Raw genomic sequence first — 19,595 nt, 5'->3', positions numbered from 1 at the left:
TTGGAGTCATCTTTGACTCCTTTCTCTCTCACACACACCACAGTCAGTGTGTCAGTAAGTCCTGCTGGTTCTACCTTGAAAATCTATGCAGAGTCTGTCTACTTCTCATCTCCTCCACTGCTATTAACCTAATCTAATCTACCGTCATCTCTCATCTACTCTGGATTAGTGGCCTCCCGCTTTTGTCCCTTTTATCTCTCCTCAAAACAGTAGTCAAATTGTTAAAATGTTAGTTTAGATCCTGTAGTTTCTCTGCTTTAAAGAGCTCAGGGTAGCGGCACCTGGATGGCTCAGCCTATTAAGTGTCCGACTCTCGATTTTGGCTCAGGTCATGATCTTGCAGTTGTGAGACTGAGCCCATGTTGGGCTATGCACTGAGCACAGAGCCTGCTTGGGATTCTCTCTCTGCCTCTGCCCCTCCCCAGCTCACGTGCATACATGCTTTCTCTCTGTGTCTCAAAAAATACAATAAAATACAATAAAATGAAATACAATAAAATACAATAAAGCACAATAATAAAATGAAATAAAATAAAATAAAATAATAAAATAAAAAGGAGCTCAGAGTAAGTCAAAGAACTTACAGTGTCCTGCAAAGCCCTGTGGTTTCACCTTTCCAGTCTCACTATTGCTTCCCTATGTTGCACAAACCCTCCAGGCATGCTTTTGTTTCGGGACCTTTGCACTTGATATTCTCACTCACTGGAATATTCTTCCCATGGACACTGGTATGACTTGCTCCCTCATCTCCCTGGAATCTTTGGGCAATGTCACCCAAGAAGTGCCTTAACCACCCTATTTTAAAACTTCAGTCTAGGGGTGTCTGATTTCCTCAGTTGGTTGGGCATCCAACTCTCGATTTCAGCCCAGGTCACGATCCCATGGTTGTGGGATAAGATCCCACGCTGTCAGCACAGCACAAAGCCTGCCTGGGATTCTTTCTGTCCCTCTCTCTGCCCCTCCCCTACCTGTGCGCACTCTCTCTCTCTCAAAAATAAACATTTAAAAAAATAAATAAGATTTTAATCTAAAGTATAACTCAGTTACACTCTATTCCCTTTTTCTCTTTATTTTTACCTCCAGCTATTATCACCTTCTAATATACTATATCATGTACTTTATTCCATTTGTTGTCTATTTACCCCCAAAACAATGTCAGTTCCATGAGGGCAAAGATGTTTGTCTGATTTGTTCCCTGTTGTATCCCTAGTAACTAGAAGAGTGTCTGGCTTGCAATAGACACTCAATACATATTTGTTGAGTGAATACATGAATAAATGTAGAATGAGTGCATAATTAGCAGTAGGAATACTGTTTTTTCAAGACTGTCATTACTATTCTATCCTAAAAGTCCAGGAAGCAAGTTAGGATATGGGTGGGGTCGGCATATATATTTACAACAAAATACACACCCTTGCTACTCAAAGTGTGGTCCGCAGACCAGCAGCATCAGAACTGCCTGGGAAATGCAGAACCTTAGGCCCTACCCCAGACTTCCTGAATCAGAATCCATCCACATTTTAATAGGACCCTCCAGGGGACTGAACCTTAAAGTTGAAAGGCAGTGGAGCAGTGGCCCCCAAACTTAACTATGTATTGGAATCATCTGAGTACATGTTACAACTCCTGATGCCTTGGTCTCACCCCAGAGATTGATTTAATTGGTCTATAGTAGAGAACAGACACAGGTCAGTGGTGAAGAGGTGAAGTGACTGAAATATTCATTATTTTTTTGGTGGAGAGTGAGGATTAGAAGATTTTCTGTCAAATCTTGGTACAGAGAGTGACTTGTTGGCATTGACATAATCAACCAACCAGTAATCTCCATCTTATTTCATAACAGTAAATTTCAATTCCTCATTTGTAATTTCAAATGAGACCTTCAAGGCAGCGGCTTCTCACTACCCGACAATACAGTCATATCCACACTCGGGCCGCCCTTGACAGTCTCCACTGCAGGAAATAAACACTGAGCAGTATGTAAGCCCCTTGGAGGAATGTCTTCTGCTCTCTTTTCCAGCAGGATCCAGTGATCTTTGAGAGCAGAAAGCTTAGCAGAGACTGAGGAGGGATTCAGGGTCAGTCTTGGGGTGGCTGTTGGGAAAGCCCTGACCACAGAATTCTAGGTATTTGCGGGCTGGGAATTCTCTACCCTGCGCCCTGCACTCAGAGAGCTTACACGCTTCAACGGTTCCCACCTCTTGTGTTCCCACACTCACTGCCTGACACAATCATTTCCTGGGTGACTCCAGTATAAGGGTGGGGTGCAGAGCTGACCTCTGAGTGTGACCCCAAACATGAATCTTGAACATGAACTTGAATCTGAACTTCCTTAGCTGCACAATAAAAAGGCATGGAAACATGATAGAGTAGCAGTGGTTAATTGACATCCACGAAAAATTTGGGGCAAGTGTAGGGAGCATTTCCAGATTTTCCTTGACTAAGTGGGCTCTGTCTTGCAGCTCAAGTCTCGGGTTCTTATGACTCCTTTAGCCCTCTCGCCTCCACGGAGCACACCGGAGCCCGACCTCAGCTCCATCCCTCAGGATGCAGCCACCATACCCAGCTTGGCCGCCCCACAGGCTCTCACAGGTATGTCAGCCGAATGACCTCTAAGGCTGTGATGGTCAGCCAGCCATCTAGCAGTTACTTTGTGAACTGGAGAGCTGCCACTGGGATAGCTCTGATGAAGGATTTAGTGTGTTAGCTGGCAGGCAGGACAACCAGATTTCTCTGAGAATATTAGTTTAAGTGTCTCACAGGTAGGATTACTTGAAACTTGGTTTTCAATGCATCTCAGGTTCAGCTGGTTGCCTTGGGGTGGGACTAGAAAGAGTGGTGTGGTGGCCTGGTGTTTCATTTTCAGAGCCAGGTTTACTTTCCACCGAGAGTGACCCTGCCCACCTTGAAGAGTTTCCATCTCTGTGTTTGTACTTCCAGATCCCCTAAGGACCCTAACCTCTCTTAACCCCACCTGGTGGCTCCAATCCAGTCAGCATAGAGCTCAGTCCAGTCTTTCTCATGGGGTGTCCATCAACAAAGAGTTCCATCATGAAAGTACCAGCAGCAGGATGGCGTCTCTCTCTCACACACACATAAACTGTCCTCATCACAAGCCATCCCTACTCCTGTCCCACTTAAATCCATTCAATTCCCTCCCATTGCTTTTAGGTAAAAATCAAACTTAATTTGGCTGATGGAACCCTGTGGTTCATTGCTCTCCTTTCAGTCCCTAGAAGTGCTCCCCCCCCACCCCTACCCCATAAGATTACAGCATATTGCCTTCCTTCTATCTGGAATGACCTTCCTGCTGGTCACCCTACTCCTCCCTTGTATCTCAGTTCAGGCATATCTTGCTCCAGAAAACCTTCGCTGACTCCTGCCAGGGTCCCCAGGATGGGCCCTCCTAGCACTTCCCTAGTGTCTCTCTCGAAGCCGTGGTCCCACACGGCTTCCTGTGGAGCTCTGAGTAGCTCTGCCTCCCCAGCTGGGCCCAAAGCTCTGGGAAGCCAGGGACTGTGTGAGTCTAGTTCACCATTTTCTCCATAGGGCCCATCTAGCACAGTGCCTGGCATGAAGTTCCCTTATTGATTAGATATCCTTAATCATCTGGGATGAGTTCAAGGGAAGGCAGCCTGGTGGAGCAGAAAGAGCACAGGCCTTGACATCAGAAAGTCTTGAGTCCCTGTTGTACCACTGATTACACTTTGGACTTTAGAACAGCGATCCAACCCTTTAAGCTTTGGTTCCTTCATTAGTAAAGAAGTAATCATACCCCACTCTCAGGCCCATCTTGAGAATCAAACAAGATAAAGTGCCCAAAGTGCCTGGAATAGAGTAGATGCTCAATAAAAACTTTCTTCACCTTTGTTGTTACTGTTTCATCCTTTCCAAATCCTATTGTTGTCCCCTTAATGTCCCTTTTCAACACTGCTTTGCACTAATAGCCCCCAAAGTAAGTTCCTCATATCCTGGGATGAGGGTGGAGACAGCCAAGGAGTTGTTAACATGGGGAAGAAACTATGACACCTACTATTAATATTTACTTAAAAATTTTCTATTTCTTGGTTATGTTTTAAAATGCATGCAATATATTAAAATAGTCAAGAATGTATATAACCTATAAAAAAAAACACTTTTTGGGGCATGTGCTCCAAATTTGTTTACTGATGGGGTATATTACTTTAAAAGTGTGGGGACCATTGGTTGGGCTTCCCTAAACGGGCAGCTGAGTATTTAAAATCTCTGAGATTATAAATAGCACTCTCTTTAAAACTTCACTGAATATATAGTCTTTGGATAAGCAGCCGTGTCTTAATTTTCTGATTCACTGAAGGTTAACAACAACAACAACAAAATTGGCAAACATTACATGTAAGCTTAACAGCTCCTTTGGAGGAGAAGGGAAGATTTTGGTGTGTGCATTTTCAGTATGGAAACACATTTATACACATGGTCCACATGGGTCTCCATTATTGTCTGCAATTCAGATTCGAGTACATCACAGGGGACCAACCTGTCTATCTGTTCCCAACCAAGAGGTTCTCTTGAGAGCAAGCCTCTGGCAGTTGGGAGTGATTGGCTCTTTTCCCCCTTTTCCTTCTTACATTGGGAAGAATCAGTCCCACTTTTGTTCTTCTCAGCTTTTCCCAAGGTGAGGGCCAAGGTGGCATGGCTGAGGCATCCTCCATGCACACAGGAGCAGCCGCCTGGCCTGATCCCCCTGATGCTGAGGGCTTCATGGCTCTGTTTCCACAGTCTGCCTCTACATCAACAAGCAAGCCAACGCAGGGCCATACCTGGAGAGGAGGAAGGTGCAGCAGCTCCCTGAGCACTTCGGGCCCGAGAGGCCGTCGGCAGTCTTGCAGCAGGCCGTGCAAGCGTGCATTGACTGTGCCCACCAGCAGAAGCTTGTCTTCTCCCTGGTCAAACAAGGCTATGGTGGTGAGATGGTATCAGGTAAGGCCCGGGGGCACGTTGTATGAGAAGGGACGTGGGTGTCTCTCTGAAGATGGAAGAGGTCATATTCAGGCTTGGGGGACAGTGGCTGTGGCCAGGGTCTATCTTCCATCCACTGGGCTCCAGGGGCCTTAGGTTAGCTTGTGTGCTGACGGCCTCTCTCTGGGCTTGAGGAGAAGATGCTTCCAGACTTCAGTAAGAATCCTCACCTTTAACTTTTCTCTCACCCACCCCCCGCTTCCAGCTCATCGGTAAATCCTATTGCTCTAGCTTCAAAATATATCCAGAAGCCAGCCATGGTTCACCACTTACAGCAGCTACTCTTGTTCTTTAAAAATTGAAGCCATAGCGTGCCCCTCCTCTGCTTTGCACCCTCAATGGCTTTCATGTCACTCCAAGAAAAAGCCCATGTCCTTATGACGACCCAGAGACCCTATGTGACCTGGTCCTGGCTACCTCTTTGATCTCCCGGTCACTTCTCTTGCGTCCTCACTCTGCTGCAGCCTTGCTGGCCTCCTTGCTGTTCCCCCTGTTATACTCCAACCATGCTCCTGCCTCAGGGTCTTTGCACCTGCTGTTCTTTCTGGAATGTTCTTCCCCCAGCTGTCCATGCTTGACTTGCTCCTGGACTTCCTTCAGGGTTCTACTCAAATACTGCCTTATCCAGGAGACCTTTTCTGAACACTTGGTCTAAAATATCAGCCCATGTCACTATCTATTCTTCCTTGCTCTGCCTCATTCCTTCTTCATGGTACATATCACCATGCAGGGCAGTGGGGAAGCTCATGGTCTCAAGCCCCTCTTATGGGGTGAGTTGTTTTTTGTAAAAGCCCTTCAGGGTCAATCCCTTTTCCCATTGTTACCACCATCCTCCAGGTTCATCCCTGCCCCAACAGCTTCCAGAGGGAGTGGCAGTTGTCACCTAAGGTGAGAGGCAGAGTTGGGAGTGCTGCCCTCTTCATATGTTTGGCTGTAGAGGCTCTTTCTGCCTTACCCAAGTCTCTAAACAATCGTTATTACCACCTGCCCTTAAGCCTCAGAGCACCACCCCTTTGCAAATGTCTTGACTCCAAGGGTACAGCATGGTGTCTTCTTTGGCCCAGCATCAAGGCCATGTCCTCTGTATCACCAGGGAATAGGTAAAGACTCTCCAGCAACGGGGTGGTGCAGATGACCCTGCTGGCCAAGAGTAGGTCAGGGGAGAGGGGCATCTAATATCGCTGTGTCAGGAAGAACCCAAGCAGGGACATTTTATTTAACTTGAGATCCCCAGGGCTTGGAGGTGAGGAGGTTGTCTAACCAGTTTCCCCAGCTGTGATTGGTTCTGCCCACCTTCTGGAGCTCCCTCTGGGCAGGAAGGGGGGTCTGACTTGCTGGTAACTGACTAAAATAGAACTTGGCAAAGTCCAGTGCATGTGGCTGACCCAGAGTGACTTTTAAGAAACTTTGGCAGAGGCAAGCAGAGACAAGAGGAAGAAGTACTGCATCAAGAGAGGGTAGGAGGAGAGTCTTATTGTCAGCCTTCTGAGATCCCACTGGCCATTGTGGTATTTTTCTGAGAGCCAGGTTCTCAAACCTGGGCTCCCTCTGAGGTTTAGAGCCTTGTCCTTTTCTTTGCTGAATACCAGGACTCAAGACACAGACACAGTGCTAAGAGAAAATTCTTCCTGTACTGTGTGCCCAACCTCTTCAGCGAATTCCATCCCACTGAGTTTTTCATGGCCCCTCCCCCTAAGCTGGGAGAACTTAGCCCATTTTCCCTGCTCTCCTGCTCAGCCCTTCTGTGGCCTCAGGGGCCTTGGCACTGGGGAACAGGTTCTGCAGTGCCTGGCACAACACAAGCCCAGGAAGAGCCCTGCCAACTTTCCCTTGGCTGAGGGATTCCCAGGAAGTCCAGAGCTGAGCACTCAGTCTTGGTGTCTTGGAGAATGCAGTAACACCAGGGACTCTTCATGCTGCCTCCTTGAGGTGCCAGAGCAGCAAGGGGGTCCTTCATGTTACTGAGGGCAAATATGGAAGCTCAGCAAGCTGTGAGAGGGGCCCAAGGATAAATAGACTCTCCCACTTTCCACCTCACCCTTAGGGCACTGCTTTCTAAACATTCCCATGGCAAAACACAGAAAATGGTGACATTGATGCTGGCACATTGGGCTGAAGGAACCAGACTGCCATGGGCGGGCCTTGGGCCAGCTCAAGGGCTAAGAGAGCAGTATTGCATGCCCTGCCCGAGCCATGCTATCCCAGAGGGGTAGGCCTCATGGTCTCATAAATGCCATGGCTGCTTCGATGAGGTGGTCCTTCCAGGCACCTCTGGGAATGTATGCACCTTGATTTTTGGATTAGGCCTGATGACTCAGACTCTCCTGCTATGGGTTCAGTTTCCATCACACTTACTCTTCTGAAATACTGGAGGCAAACAGTGACGCTCACACTAAGGGGGAATTTCCAGAGTGTCTGAGTTGCCGGGGTGAACCCCTTCGTGGGCCTGTTGGTAGTGCTTTGCCAGCTCTCCCAAGCAGAGTCACTTGGAGTATTAACATGACAGTCAAGGGCCACCTAGAGGCCACATGAGTTGGAAAAACTGCTCTTCACCCTCTTCTCAGTCTCCTTATCTGTAACTTGGGATAATAACCTCTTGTCTACTGTCCTCATAGGATAGAATGATGGATACGAATGTTCTTGTCAAACTATAAAGAGCTTATACACACAAAAAATGGATTCTTTTGGCTTCTAATTAAAATGTTTTGTTTCGTGTTAGTTCTGAAATCAAAACTACCTCTGGTTTTGTCCCTGCCCAGCCCCTGTTATGTGCCAGTCTTTGGGAGATAAAATGTAAAAAACCTCTTGGTGTTAACAATGAATGGCGGAGACATGGGTGGGGGCAGTATGTCCTCCTAGGGTCTCCTTCTGTGTTCCTCACACTGGAGCTGGTATGCAAGCTTCATGGGGCAAGAGAGGGCTGTGAGGACGATTACAGACAGGGGTATGCTGGAAGAAACATGTTTCTTCTAAATTCTGGTAACCCTGTAGAAATTGAATGTGATCTAGAATCATTATGGAGAGATTATTCTTCTTTTTAAAGAGTCCTCCCCGAGAAAGGTAGAAAGAACCCTAAACTCTGTGATGCTGGATTAGAGCTAGAGACCTCAGCATGAACTCAGGTTTATTTGGATCTATCTATCTATCTAGATCTAGACCTATCTATCAATGAGCATATCCAGTGCCCAAATCTTAGTTTCTAAATATCACTCTTCAATAACAAGGAACCAAGGATGTTGGAGAAATGGCTGAAATTAGGGCAGGGGCAGGGAAAATGCAAGATGAAACTGAGGCATATTAAAGTATCAGTAACCAAAGAGTTGCTAAAAAAAAAAAAAAATGAGGGCATGTCATAGGGACACAGGACACTAAAAGTCCCAAAGACAAAATTTAAGCAACAAAATAAATAACATAATATTGGATAACCCACAGTACAAAATAAATATATTAAGTCTATACTGATATTAGTAAATGATTGAGTAAATGAAGGAATGAAGGAATAAATGGAGGACAACGGACGGTTCTTTCTTTCAGAAGAATTCCAAATAATACAGAGACTCTCCCCTCTTTGAGAGGTAGAGCTTAATCCTTCTACCACCCTTGAGTGTGGGCAGGAACTTGTGACTTGTTTCCAAGGAATGGAATATGGAAAATACAGTAGAGAAATGCAGCAAACGCTATCTGGCCAAGTGATAAAGGCTGACATCCCAGTGATGTCGTGGGAACATCATGTACCCTTGATCTGATAACAGGAGAGGGACACTTCACTTCTTCTCCAAAAACCTTAACCCCAGTCACATCATGAAAAAAAAAATCAGACAAACCCAAATTGAGGGACATTTTACAAAATATCTGACTGGTACTCTTCAAGACTGTCAAGGTTATGCAAAACAAGGTAAGTCTGAGAACAAGTCACAAACCAGAGGAGACTAAGGAGACGTGACAACTAAACCCAGCATGGTCTCCTGGATGAGGTCCTGGAACAGACGCAGGACATGAAGTGAAAACGCAGGTGAAATCTGAATAAAGCTTAGTTAAAAACAGAACACAACTGAAAAAACAAAAACCTCCTTCCAGGGACTTGTGGCTTTCTCATGCCCCGCTCTGAGTTGCTGTCTCTGTGGCATTTCAGTGTCGGCATCCTTCGATGGGAAACAGCACCTGCGGAGCCTGCCTGTGGTGAATAGCATCGGGTACGTCCTCCGTTTCCTCGCCAAGCTGTGCCGAAGCCTTCTGTGTGATGACCTCTTCAGCCACCAGCCCTTCCCCAGGGGCTCCAGTGGCTCTGAGGAAACCCAGGAGAAGAAGGAAGGCAGAATGGAGTCAGGTAGGCTTTGTCCTTCTGTGTTTCCTGTGCCTGCAGGTGGTCCCAGGTGTCCCTGCTCTCCCACGAGCTCCTGGGAGCTTTCTTGCTGGAGGCCCACAGGCGGCCTCTCTGCCAACCGTCCATCCCAGGGAGCAGTCAGGAATGGCCAAGACGGAAGGTACCTCGACAGTCCTCACCTAGGTTGCAGTGGGAAGAGATCACTCTAGCTACTGAGAGCTGATGCTATAGCGTTTAGGCTTATGTTATTAGAATCTGGATGAGACCACATCACATATAATGAGTGATTTTCTTCACTCTCCTCTAATTAAGACTCTTGGGCACTTATGCATCATTGTTGAGTAGTTGAAAGACTATCACAGTAAGGAACTAATAAATCCTGAAGAAACTAGGGATAAGGAAACAGATTACGTTGGTCTTGCTTGGGGGCCTCAGATACCCACCCATGTCAATAAACAGAGTGTCTATTACTGCAGGGATTTGACCAGGCCACGAATCAAATATGTTTTTCACTAAGAGTCAGAGTCTCTCTCTCGTCACAGGATGGAAAGTGAGCCAGGGGCTGAGTGCCTTTTGTTGCAGAGTAGCTCAGCATAGGAAAGCTAGTGGGAAGGTCACCAAGGGCACACAGGGGCCACACTGCCAAAGCTGTCACAACATTGTCTGCTCAAGATACCCATAGAAGGTTTTCCTTCTCTGCTTAGCAGCCCTGAGTTATGGATTTGCAGAAAGTTAAACATGACTCTAGGTTCTGGATTCTAGGTTCCCAAGGATTAGCAGAAATGTTGCCTTTTTTCTTTCTCAGGAAGCGGTATTGTTGATATATAAAGAACACATAGTCAGTGAAACTGGAATCTAGTCATTATGTCATTCTATAAACATTTGCTGAACCTTCTTATGCTCCAACAACCATGGGAGACCTTGTCTTGTGATAAGGCAAATACACAAGGTTCAGGAAGTTTTTGAAGTATTGAGGTATTGAGTGACCAGTATTTGTAATGAAAAGTGAATACATTTGCAGGTATGTGTTCACAGGTAGGCTTAGATGCTTAAAAAAAAAAGATGCTTATAATAAGAGTGGCTATATGGTAAGCCTAAGAGGACAGCAGGGAAGGATAAACTTAGATTCTTAGCATATATTTTTTTTCAGATACTGTCAAGAACCTTGTTTACAATTTTACATTAATGTCTCTAAGATCTGGGATCAGTAAGAAATTTGGCCTTTACAAATAAAGGTATCTAATTAAATATAGTCTATGTTAGCAGGTACTATATACACTTGTTGTTTTTTGGTTTTGCTTTGTTTGTTTGTGATGTCTCTATGTGGGCAAGCTTGGGAAAATGTTTTCTTCTTTCTGGGCCTCCATTTCCTAAAGGAAGTATTGCTCGTGCACAATGCTCCTCCTAGTTCTTACAGTGTGAATCTGGCCTCTCCTGTCAGCCTTAGCTGACTCAGGAACATATCCTAAAGCTAATGTATCTTCTAGTGAACCTTGCAAAGAGAATAGCAGAATGGTCTGATTTCACTTTGCAAACCCCTTGAATCACTGTTACAGTGAACAATCAATGACCCATAGGATATAATTATAAAGCCACATAATTCGTGTCTCCCATTCTCCTTTAAATGTATCCTGTGGGACCACTTCTTTCCCGTCCATGGATGAAATTTTGGACAAATCTTATGACTTTTCTTGCTCCTTTCAGGTAGCAAAGCATTCTCTAGTCAACAATTAGTATATCTAGGTCAGAGTAAGAACAAAATTTAAATTTCACTCAAAGATATAACTATTTCCCATTCCCAGTTCAGATCTGCTTCAGGCCAGTTGGCTTCTCTCCACCTCACACTTAACCTTGTGTTTTTGCCCCCTCCTATATTTAGGTAATGATTTTGAATCCTTCATGACCAGAGTAGGGGACAGAAGTGAGGTAAGGGGTAGGAGAGTTTTTACTTGACTAATCCTGTAGTGAGTTGGCATCATACACCCTAATTTGCAGGTGTTTGAAGCTGATTCTTCATCCTGTGGGCTCTTACATGGGCATGTTGGTGATCCTACCATCTCTCACTTGCACTTTCCATGACATGAACAAATAAATACAACTCTTCTCTGGCTGGTCACTTATAATTCCTTCCACACCCCCAAATCTATAGGAAACACATCTCTAGCTTCTTTCTGCAGAGGCCCTGTTGTGCCACCACACAGTCCTGCAGTCCTAAGATGATCTGACTTTAGATCTCTCTTCTGATGGCCCACATATGGTCCTGACAAACACTACACATGATCCTTTCCCCAGACAAACTGGGCAGGCTAAACCCTGCAGACACCTCTGCTTTGTTCTCTGATCAACATAGCCAGACTTTTGGATTTCCCATGGGAATCAAACAATAATCCATTGTGTCTCTCAACTCCAGGGACAGATATCAAGCTATTCACATGGCCACATTGAAGCCCTTGGGAGCACACTGGACAGTTGTCTCCATAATTCATCTTCTAGTCAACCTGTTTCTCAACCTCTATATTTCTTTTGCAGACGTGATGTAGGTGGTCATCTGTAGGTACAAAGCTGGCTTTCCACCTTTTATTTTTTTTTCAAGATCTGTACACTTCACACTACTTTGGGGGTATCTGTTGTCTTACAGCCTCAGCCCAGACTGAAACTAAAATGGTTTCATTTTAACATCCTGTCCGAGGAGCCCCCTTCTAGCCTTCCTTAAGTAATTATTGAGGAAACTCTTGCCTTGGTTTCTACCATATTCTCTCCCCTTCCAAGCTCACCATACTGGAGGACGGTTTAGTCTTTTCCCTGGAGCAGTGTAGCTACAGTTATTTCTCCCTGAAAGCTCCTTTTCTTCCTAGCTGGCCTGGCTTTGGAAGTAATAACTTGAATTGTCTTCATGAGCCTTTCCCTAGAGCATGCTGATTTGAAAAATGAATGGCTCCCAAATCAACCAACCTTGTGGAAGTTGTTTCTCATGCCCTAGGTGTTGCAAAACCAAGTGCAGTGTGCTTCATGTGTCTGGGAGTCTCAAGGAAAGTGGAAGAAGCAGCCACGTCATAGTATACTCTAAGCAGCCCCCTTGCCACATGTCTTTTCCACCAGTCTGCCGTGGAACCTAAAATGACACCATTAGAGAGTTTGCCTTTAGATTAAGACATTGCCTCTTTAGGATTGTCCTTTCAAATTTCCCTAAAAGGGTAACATATCAAGTTATTATTGCTTCAGATGAGGAACTGGCTTATACTCACTTTCCCACTTTTGTGGCAAGAGGGGCACGTGTGAGAAGGAAAGGACGGACGTCTTTGTTGACTTTAGGTTCCATATCCATCTGGGGGACCAACATCATTCCAAAACAATATTGCAATCTTGAGCTCATTTGAACCAGGTTGTTCTCCACCCCAATGTTGTTCAATTAAAGCGATGGTCTATCAGCCTTGGTGCCACACACTTGTCCACACTCAGAGCATTTCCAGAAGACACTTGATGAGACAATAAGAGAATGCAAAGCTGTGACACGTAAGAAACTATCAAAGAAACAAAGTTTGTGCCCCCCCCCAAAAAAAAGGATGATTTGGAGGAAGACATGATTTTCAGTTCCAGTATACAGCAGCAGGTCATGTGGGTTTGTTCTCTGTGGTTCTGGTGATAGATTTAATTAAACCTAAGGTCTTGCCTCTCAAACTCTGGTCAGAAGCATCCTCATCACCTGAGAAAGGCAAGAGCTCAGAGGCCCTCCCACACTCTTTAACAACAGATCCCGGGTGGCTTGAAGACACATTAAAGTCTGGGAAGTGTGGATTTAAGGAATACTCTCCCAGGTAGACAACTTGGCAGCTGAAGAGCCAGGTAGAACTCTCACAAGATAGCTCCTTTAGGAGTCAGGTGGGGTTGATATTCGTAGGGAACTTTGAAAAGTCATAGAAGTAGAAGGGACTGCTTGAGCGGTAGTGATCTCCCCGTTATTGGTGACAAGTGCAGATGCCCACTTATTAGGCCATTAGGGGTAACTCTGGCAACCCAGAGAAGTAGGAGCAAGATGTCACAGCTGGAGGTGGCAGAGGCTATCTCTGGGCAGCATGAGGTCAAGGTGCCCCAGGAGTCCCAGTGAGGGTCCCCCGCCCCCCCGCCGAGGAGGATCCCAAGGCAGAGGGGTTCACGTTAGAACAGAGAGAGGGCATCTTTCAAATCTCTTCCTCAGGCCTTTGGAATATAAACTTTCTTCTGTGATCTTTCTTCTGTGTCTGGGGCAAACCAGACTTCAGACCTCCTCAGCTGCCTGAATCCAGGCCAGAAGGTAGAGTTCTTGGCTGGAAATCAGGAACATCAGTCATTTCCCTTCAATTCTATTAATCGACAGCCAAATGTGGTGTGCATTTTAGGAAGACCAGCTCACTGGTGCTTTGCAAGAATGGAGGCAGAAACATGGATTTGATAACATTTGCGGTTCTGTCAGAAGTCATGTGATGATCACAGGGAAATTTACTGTACCTTCGAATGTTGAAAAGAAAAGGTCTCAATTATAAATAAACTCAAGCCAGTGTTTTCCAAACTTGAATGTGCTCCCGAACCACCTGGCATCTTGTTAAAATGCAGATTCTGGCCTCAGCAGGACTGGCGTGGGGCCTGGGAGTCCGCATATCTAACAGGTGCCGGGTATTGGGGCTGCTGCTGGCTGGGGACCACACTCTGAGTGATAAAGTGTGGGCTGGCAGAGTTCTGCTCACCTAGGGAAATTTAGTTCAGGTTTGCAGTAAAATGAGTCTATGTGCGCTAGGACACTATGTAAGTGTTGTCACTGAGGATGATCCCATGTCCTGTGGAGGTGTCCATGGGGTGGAGAGGAGATGGGGGGAGGGCAGAGTGGTTAGGTGAGGTGGTAGGTGTGCAGTCTGGGTGAGAAAGAGGAGGTTTGCTGCACTGGTGAGAAGGTTGAAAGAAAGCAAAGAATGACGACAGCAAATTCCTCAGTGTGGCCTGGCCATCTTCTGCAGCAGGGTCCCTGTTGCCCTTTAAGCTTCTCTGAATCCCAGAAGATGTCCGTCTGTTCTCCCCGACTCTTGTTTATACATCCTCAATGACACGTAATGCTGCCCCATACTGCAAGAATCTGGGTCCAGATCTCATCTCCCTGCCGGGTAGCCTTGGGGGCGGGGCCGCGTAGTACCCGGCCGAGCCCGACGTGTAACGGGTCTGCAGCAAATATTTACTGACTTAAATTCTATGCAACGCAACAGAACAAATTGCTCACCAAGGGTTGGGGAGATCTCTGGAAACCGCAAATGCGATAACTGAACTCTCCTGCAAGATCTAATTTAGTGATTGGTTTCCTGCCTTTTGAAGTTTTAACATGATGGGAACAAACTGTTTACTTTTGGTTGAGTAGCTTTTTTGATACACAGATGGTAGGGGGTAGGAGAGGAGGAAGGACATTTGTTCTCGAAGCGTAATGTTTTCTTCCTTGGCTGGTGGTCTTTGAGCCAGGCACCAGAAAACTACTGGAATGACAGACCTTCCCAATGTGCTCCGTTATGGTTGAACCTATGTACCCAGCCTTTAGAAATCAAATCTGCTTCCTTGTTGAAGTACAAATTCATCTAATATGATCTACAGAAAATGAGTATACAGGGAATAACTATCTTTCCAAAAGATTGTTTATTTCTAGAAGGAAATAGAGTTTATCAAGTGGCATGAATTCCATTACATGGAAACATCCATTTAGGCAGTCAGCAAACATTTAGTGAGCTTCCCCAATGGTGATGCACCGAGGCCCACAGAGTCAGGCCAATTGTTCAGAGCCACACAGAAAGGCAGCAGTGGGGAGGGAATGGAGCCCAGGTTTTCTCTTCCCTGTCCCTTTGCTTTTCTCTCAAGCCAGTTGTCAGTAGGGCCCTATTACCCAACACTTGCCGGTAGGGTGTACGTCCTGTTTCTTGACTCAGAGGCTGATGGCACAAAATGGATGTTCACAAGTGGCTTGTGGTACACCTGTGTCATTTTGTCTACCAAAGATATAAAAGAACAAAACAAACCCCAACCCCCATTTAACAAAATCTAGGCAGAAGCTGTACTCCAAGAAGATCAATTCTCTTTTCTCCTTCTGGATTTCCTATCTTGGCCCCAAGGAGTGTTTCATCCTTGTCCTTGTGCTCTGGGTGCACCCTTGCTAGGTGACATCCCCAGGACAGGCAGAGCCCATCATTCCAGACTCTGGGAGAGCTCTTTCATTTCACAAAACCCACACACAGTGGTCTGTTCCACCACACATTTGGCATCGTTTGACCTGGTATTTTAAATAATATGTGGAATGGTGGAGAAAAAAAAAAAAAGAAGGAAGAAGTGTTACTCCAGATCCCCCTGCAGCCGCTTGTCTCCCAGTGTAGGCCAGTGACTGGAATATCTCAGAGCTATGCTCACCCTGCTACAGCCAGGGATCGTGTGAACAAAATGAGCTGTCCTGTTCTCAAGCCAAGTGTTGGAAAGAGGGTCATTTGGGAGGAGAACAAAGGATCAGTATCAAGCTCATGTGTTAAGAATCCTCTGAGAAAGTTTTGATGGAAAGGGTAAAAGAAGAATGTCCCTAAGGTCTACGGCAAATACAAAGGCCTTTCCTGTATTTTCAGATGGACAGGTCTGGGAGAAGCCCAGCCACAGCTCCTACAGCATGAAAGGGGGAGCATTTGCCAGCGTGGGATTCCTAACTTTATTTCTGACCCTGGGTATAATATGAGTTCATGTAGGAAAAGTTATTTATTGTGTTTCTAGTTATATCATTCATTAATTTATAATATCTGTACATATTTTAAAGCATTTACTTAGGGGCGCTGGGTTGGCTCAGTTGGTAGAGTGTGTGACTCTTGATCTCAGGGTTGTAAGTTCAAGCCCCATGTTGGGTGTAGAGATTACTTAAAAAAATAAAATCTCAAACACAAACAAACAAACAGACAACAACAAACATTGAACTAAAAGGGAAAAATACAACCTCTCGAGAAAGGCCTGGGTTTTGGAGAATTTAAAATAGATTTTTTTCAATGTTCAGTGATTTAGTGACTCTCTTTGCATTGCAAGGCTTAGGTTCTCTTCTGAGACCTGTAGATACTGAGGAAGCACAAGATAAGTATTCAATACTTATTGTTAAATGAATGAGTGTTCCAATTAAGTTGTTATATAAAGGTAAACTTTATGAACTCTCTCCTATTAGTGGGTAGTTTCTGGGTCTCATACACAAGCAATACAAACCCTTTGCTAAAAAAATCCCATAAACTTCCTTGCAGAGAATTGAATAGGTATTCTATAGCAGATACATCCTAGCTGCTACTGAATTAATAATTATAATTTCCAACCTGGATATGCAGAGTCAAGGGAAATGAAACAAATGGCCTTTTCTCATCTGTATTAGTTATCTATTGCTAGTGACAAATTACCCCCAAAAGTTAGTGGCTTCAAATAACATTTATTATCTCAGTTTCTGTGAGTCAGCAGTTCAGGGGCAGCTTAACTGGGTCCCCTGGCTCTGGGTCTCATACCGGCCTACATCCCGAACTAGGAAAGGATCCACTTCCTAGCTTATTCGTGTGGCTGTTGGCAGGATTCAGTTTCCTATGAGTTGTTGGTTTCTTGCCATATAGGCCTCTCCACAGAGCATCTCACAACATGGCAGCTTGCTTTATACCAGCATGAGGAATGCAAAGTATCATGAGCCTTCCTAAAAGTCAGGATATACATTTAGAACCAAAGCTTCGGAGATGTCCTCTATTCTGGTGACTCCAACGTTTTCCTGATTGAGGACCCCTTTTAATTTCCTTGAAGTTCTAGAAAGACCAGAAAGTGTGTGGCTGTTGAGGAAAAAGAACATGACTGTGGAAGGTGTCCCCCTCTCATCACCCTCCCTCACCTCTTAGGAGTTCCCACAAGAACTTCGGGTAGAGGCAGGGCAAATGTGCAAGACCATATAGAGAGTGATTATAGAACCTGCTTTCCTCTTAAGACTGGAAGAGCATTCATTATCCCAAATGGCTAGCGTTGGGCAAAATCTCCTTTGGGCAAAATTTCCACAGGAGGAAATCAACCCAGAGGCTTAGCACAAAGTCTTAGGCAAACCAGAAACATTTGAGAGGACTACAGTTCAGGTGTCAGGCATTAAAATTATGGTTGGTTTCTGTGCATCTCATTAGGGGAGAAAAAATATAAATGTGCTTAAATGGACCAGAGGGGAGTCATAAGGTTGATTCTGAGGGCTGAGTGATCTGAACTTAGAGGCAAGCTTAAAGGGAAAAATCTATACTGGCCAGAGACCAAGTTAATGGAAAATTTAATTGAAGCGAATGAAATGCTAAGCCTCGTAGGTGGTGTGGCCTGGTGCCCTTTGAACCGGGAAGGCTGGGACAGGAGGCCACAGAGGGCCCTGAGGGAAAACGTGATGAGCTTATCTGAGCAAGAACAAGGGCGGGACTGAGGCTGAGAAAAGAAAGTCTGCAAACCTCCACTCGAGCCTCAGAGAAAGGCAGCCCGAGGGCAGAGAGGAAATCTGCTGGTTTCTGCCACCACCTAGAAGTCCTTAGAAGTCCTCTCTGCCTCCCGGAGCAGTGCTGGGTGCCCGTGGTGCTGGAGAGGAGTGAGGCTGAGGCTGCCTGGTGGCAGACACCGTCAGCACCTGAGGTAGGAAACAATGGCCCCCTGTTGGGGCTCTCAGCAGGGTGCAGCTCTGCTGGGGACCTGCTACTGTTTCCGGGGGTCTTCTCCCTCTTGCCCCCTTCCTCTTTCGGCTTCTCTCCTTGCATGTCTTTCTCTGCATTCCAGAGCTTACTGGCTGTGCTCTCTAGGTGGTGGCACCTGGTTAAGCGCCGGGTAATAGTGATCCCCCAGCTTTTCCAATGGCAGCATATGGGGGCCACGGTGCAGCTTCCTTTTCTGATCTGGGTTTCAGAGCTGGGATCTGTGGAGCTCCCTTCTCTTCAAGCAGCCGAGCCAAGCTGTTCACACATGGAGCGCTCCGGACACTGACCCAGTGGTTTGACTTTCTTGCCAGCCTGGGCAGGGTTGTGCGGCCTGCTGGACGGGGCAGGCCGGCTGGCAATCGATCCTGGAGAAAGGCGGTGGCTGCCGGTCGGGGCGGGGGAAGGTGGCGGTGATGATTATAGAAAAGGATCACTGTGTGCAGCTGTCCCTTTAACTGGGGAGTTATGCCTGATGTGGGGAAATAGGGTGGGGAGTGGAGGGTGAGTGTGTGTGTGTGTGCGCGCGCACACACACATGTGAGAGAGCGGGTGGGGACAACTGTTTGTAATGAAAGTGAATAGTTTCTAAGACTCTGGAATTTGGGGGTTATTATGGCATGATTAGGTATTATTTGAGAAATATTCTGCAGATGGTGGTATTGATGCTTTTCAGGGCTTCATCTGGTTGGAAACTCCAAGTAAAGTGCCAGTTTAAGTGTTTTAATAAAATAAACAGTCCAAGTTCACTTAACTGGGAGCAGTTAGGTCTTGTGTCCCAAATGACAAAGGGTCAACACCAGCCTGAACTAAAACTCCATCAGAAGGGTCTGTACTTTTAGACACGTGGGCCCTCTTTTCCTCTCTGTGCAACTCTCACTGCTTTGGGACTTTCTCTTTCTCTCGCTCTCTATCGGCTTTCTTCTTCCTGTCCCTCTGTCTCTTCCTGCTTCTCTTTGGATGTTCTCTACATCCTAGGTGCTCTTGCCTGACCCTCCAGGACTGCAACAGGAGTGGGTTGCACTGGGTGGGCGACCTGGAAGCCTCTGCAGAGGTGAGGGGGGTGGGAGATGTCCACGCACTCCTGACCCTAAAGTTTGTTTCCCAAAAGGGGAGGTTTAGACACAGCTCAGATTCAGAAGCAAGTGGGTATCCCTGGAGGCTTGAGTGGGTTGGAACTCTTCTAGAGTGTTCTTTGGCCTCCCTGGTGGGCAGGCTGCATGTACAGAGGCTGGGGGAAAACGTAGTTCTCCAACAGTTTGGCAATGGTGAAAAAGGAACACCAGGCTCTCCTGAAAATTCCTAAGACTTTAAACCCTGAAAATGTGGTAGCCTCTTTGTGCCATCGGTGCATTTGCTTTCTGTTTAAGCTTGCTCATGTGATAGTACAAGAGCAGATTGTTCCTTTCTCTGGAGGAAAGTTTTAGTGATTTTACAGGCGGCATCCTTTGTCTCCTGGATAGAGGCAGGGAGGTTATAAAGAAAAGTACAAGAGACGCCTCTCATTTGCCTCAGTCTGCTGAGCTCAGATTCTCCACAGAGATTAAATGGCCTTAAACAGAGGC

General features: G+C 46.0%; 1 protein-coding gene across 10 annotated transcripts in view; it reads left to right on the top strand.

Moving 5' to 3' along the window:
- Positions 1-19,595, top strand: part of SCML4 (Scm polycomb group protein like 4) — a 119,341-nt gene that overhangs the window by 73,219 nt on the left and 26,527 nt on the right. For 9 of the 10 annotated variants that reach the window (XM_042986911.1, XM_042986916.1, XM_007078749.3 and 6 more), the window contains 3 exons: positions 2,463-2,592; positions 4,759-4,959; positions 9,131-9,325. In XM_042986911.1, coding sequence (XP_042842845.1) covers positions 2,463-2,592; positions 4,759-4,959; positions 9,131-9,325 — 526 coding nt within the window. Of the gene's footprint in view, positions 1-2,462; positions 2,593-4,758; positions 4,960-9,130; positions 9,326-16,240; positions 17,975-19,595 lie in introns of those variants that run through there. The other variant, XM_007078752.3, reaches the window with a different exon arrangement.

Source organism: Panthera tigris, chromosome B2 (genome assembly GCF_018350195.1).
Source record: "Panthera tigris isolate Pti1 chromosome B2, P.tigris_Pti1_mat1.1, whole genome shotgun sequence".
In the NCBI taxonomy this organism is placed as follows: domain Eukaryota; kingdom Metazoa; phylum Chordata; class Mammalia; order Carnivora; family Felidae; genus Panthera; species Panthera tigris.
Note: the sequence above shows the minus strand (reverse complement) of the source record. Positions and strands in the feature narration are given on the sequence as shown.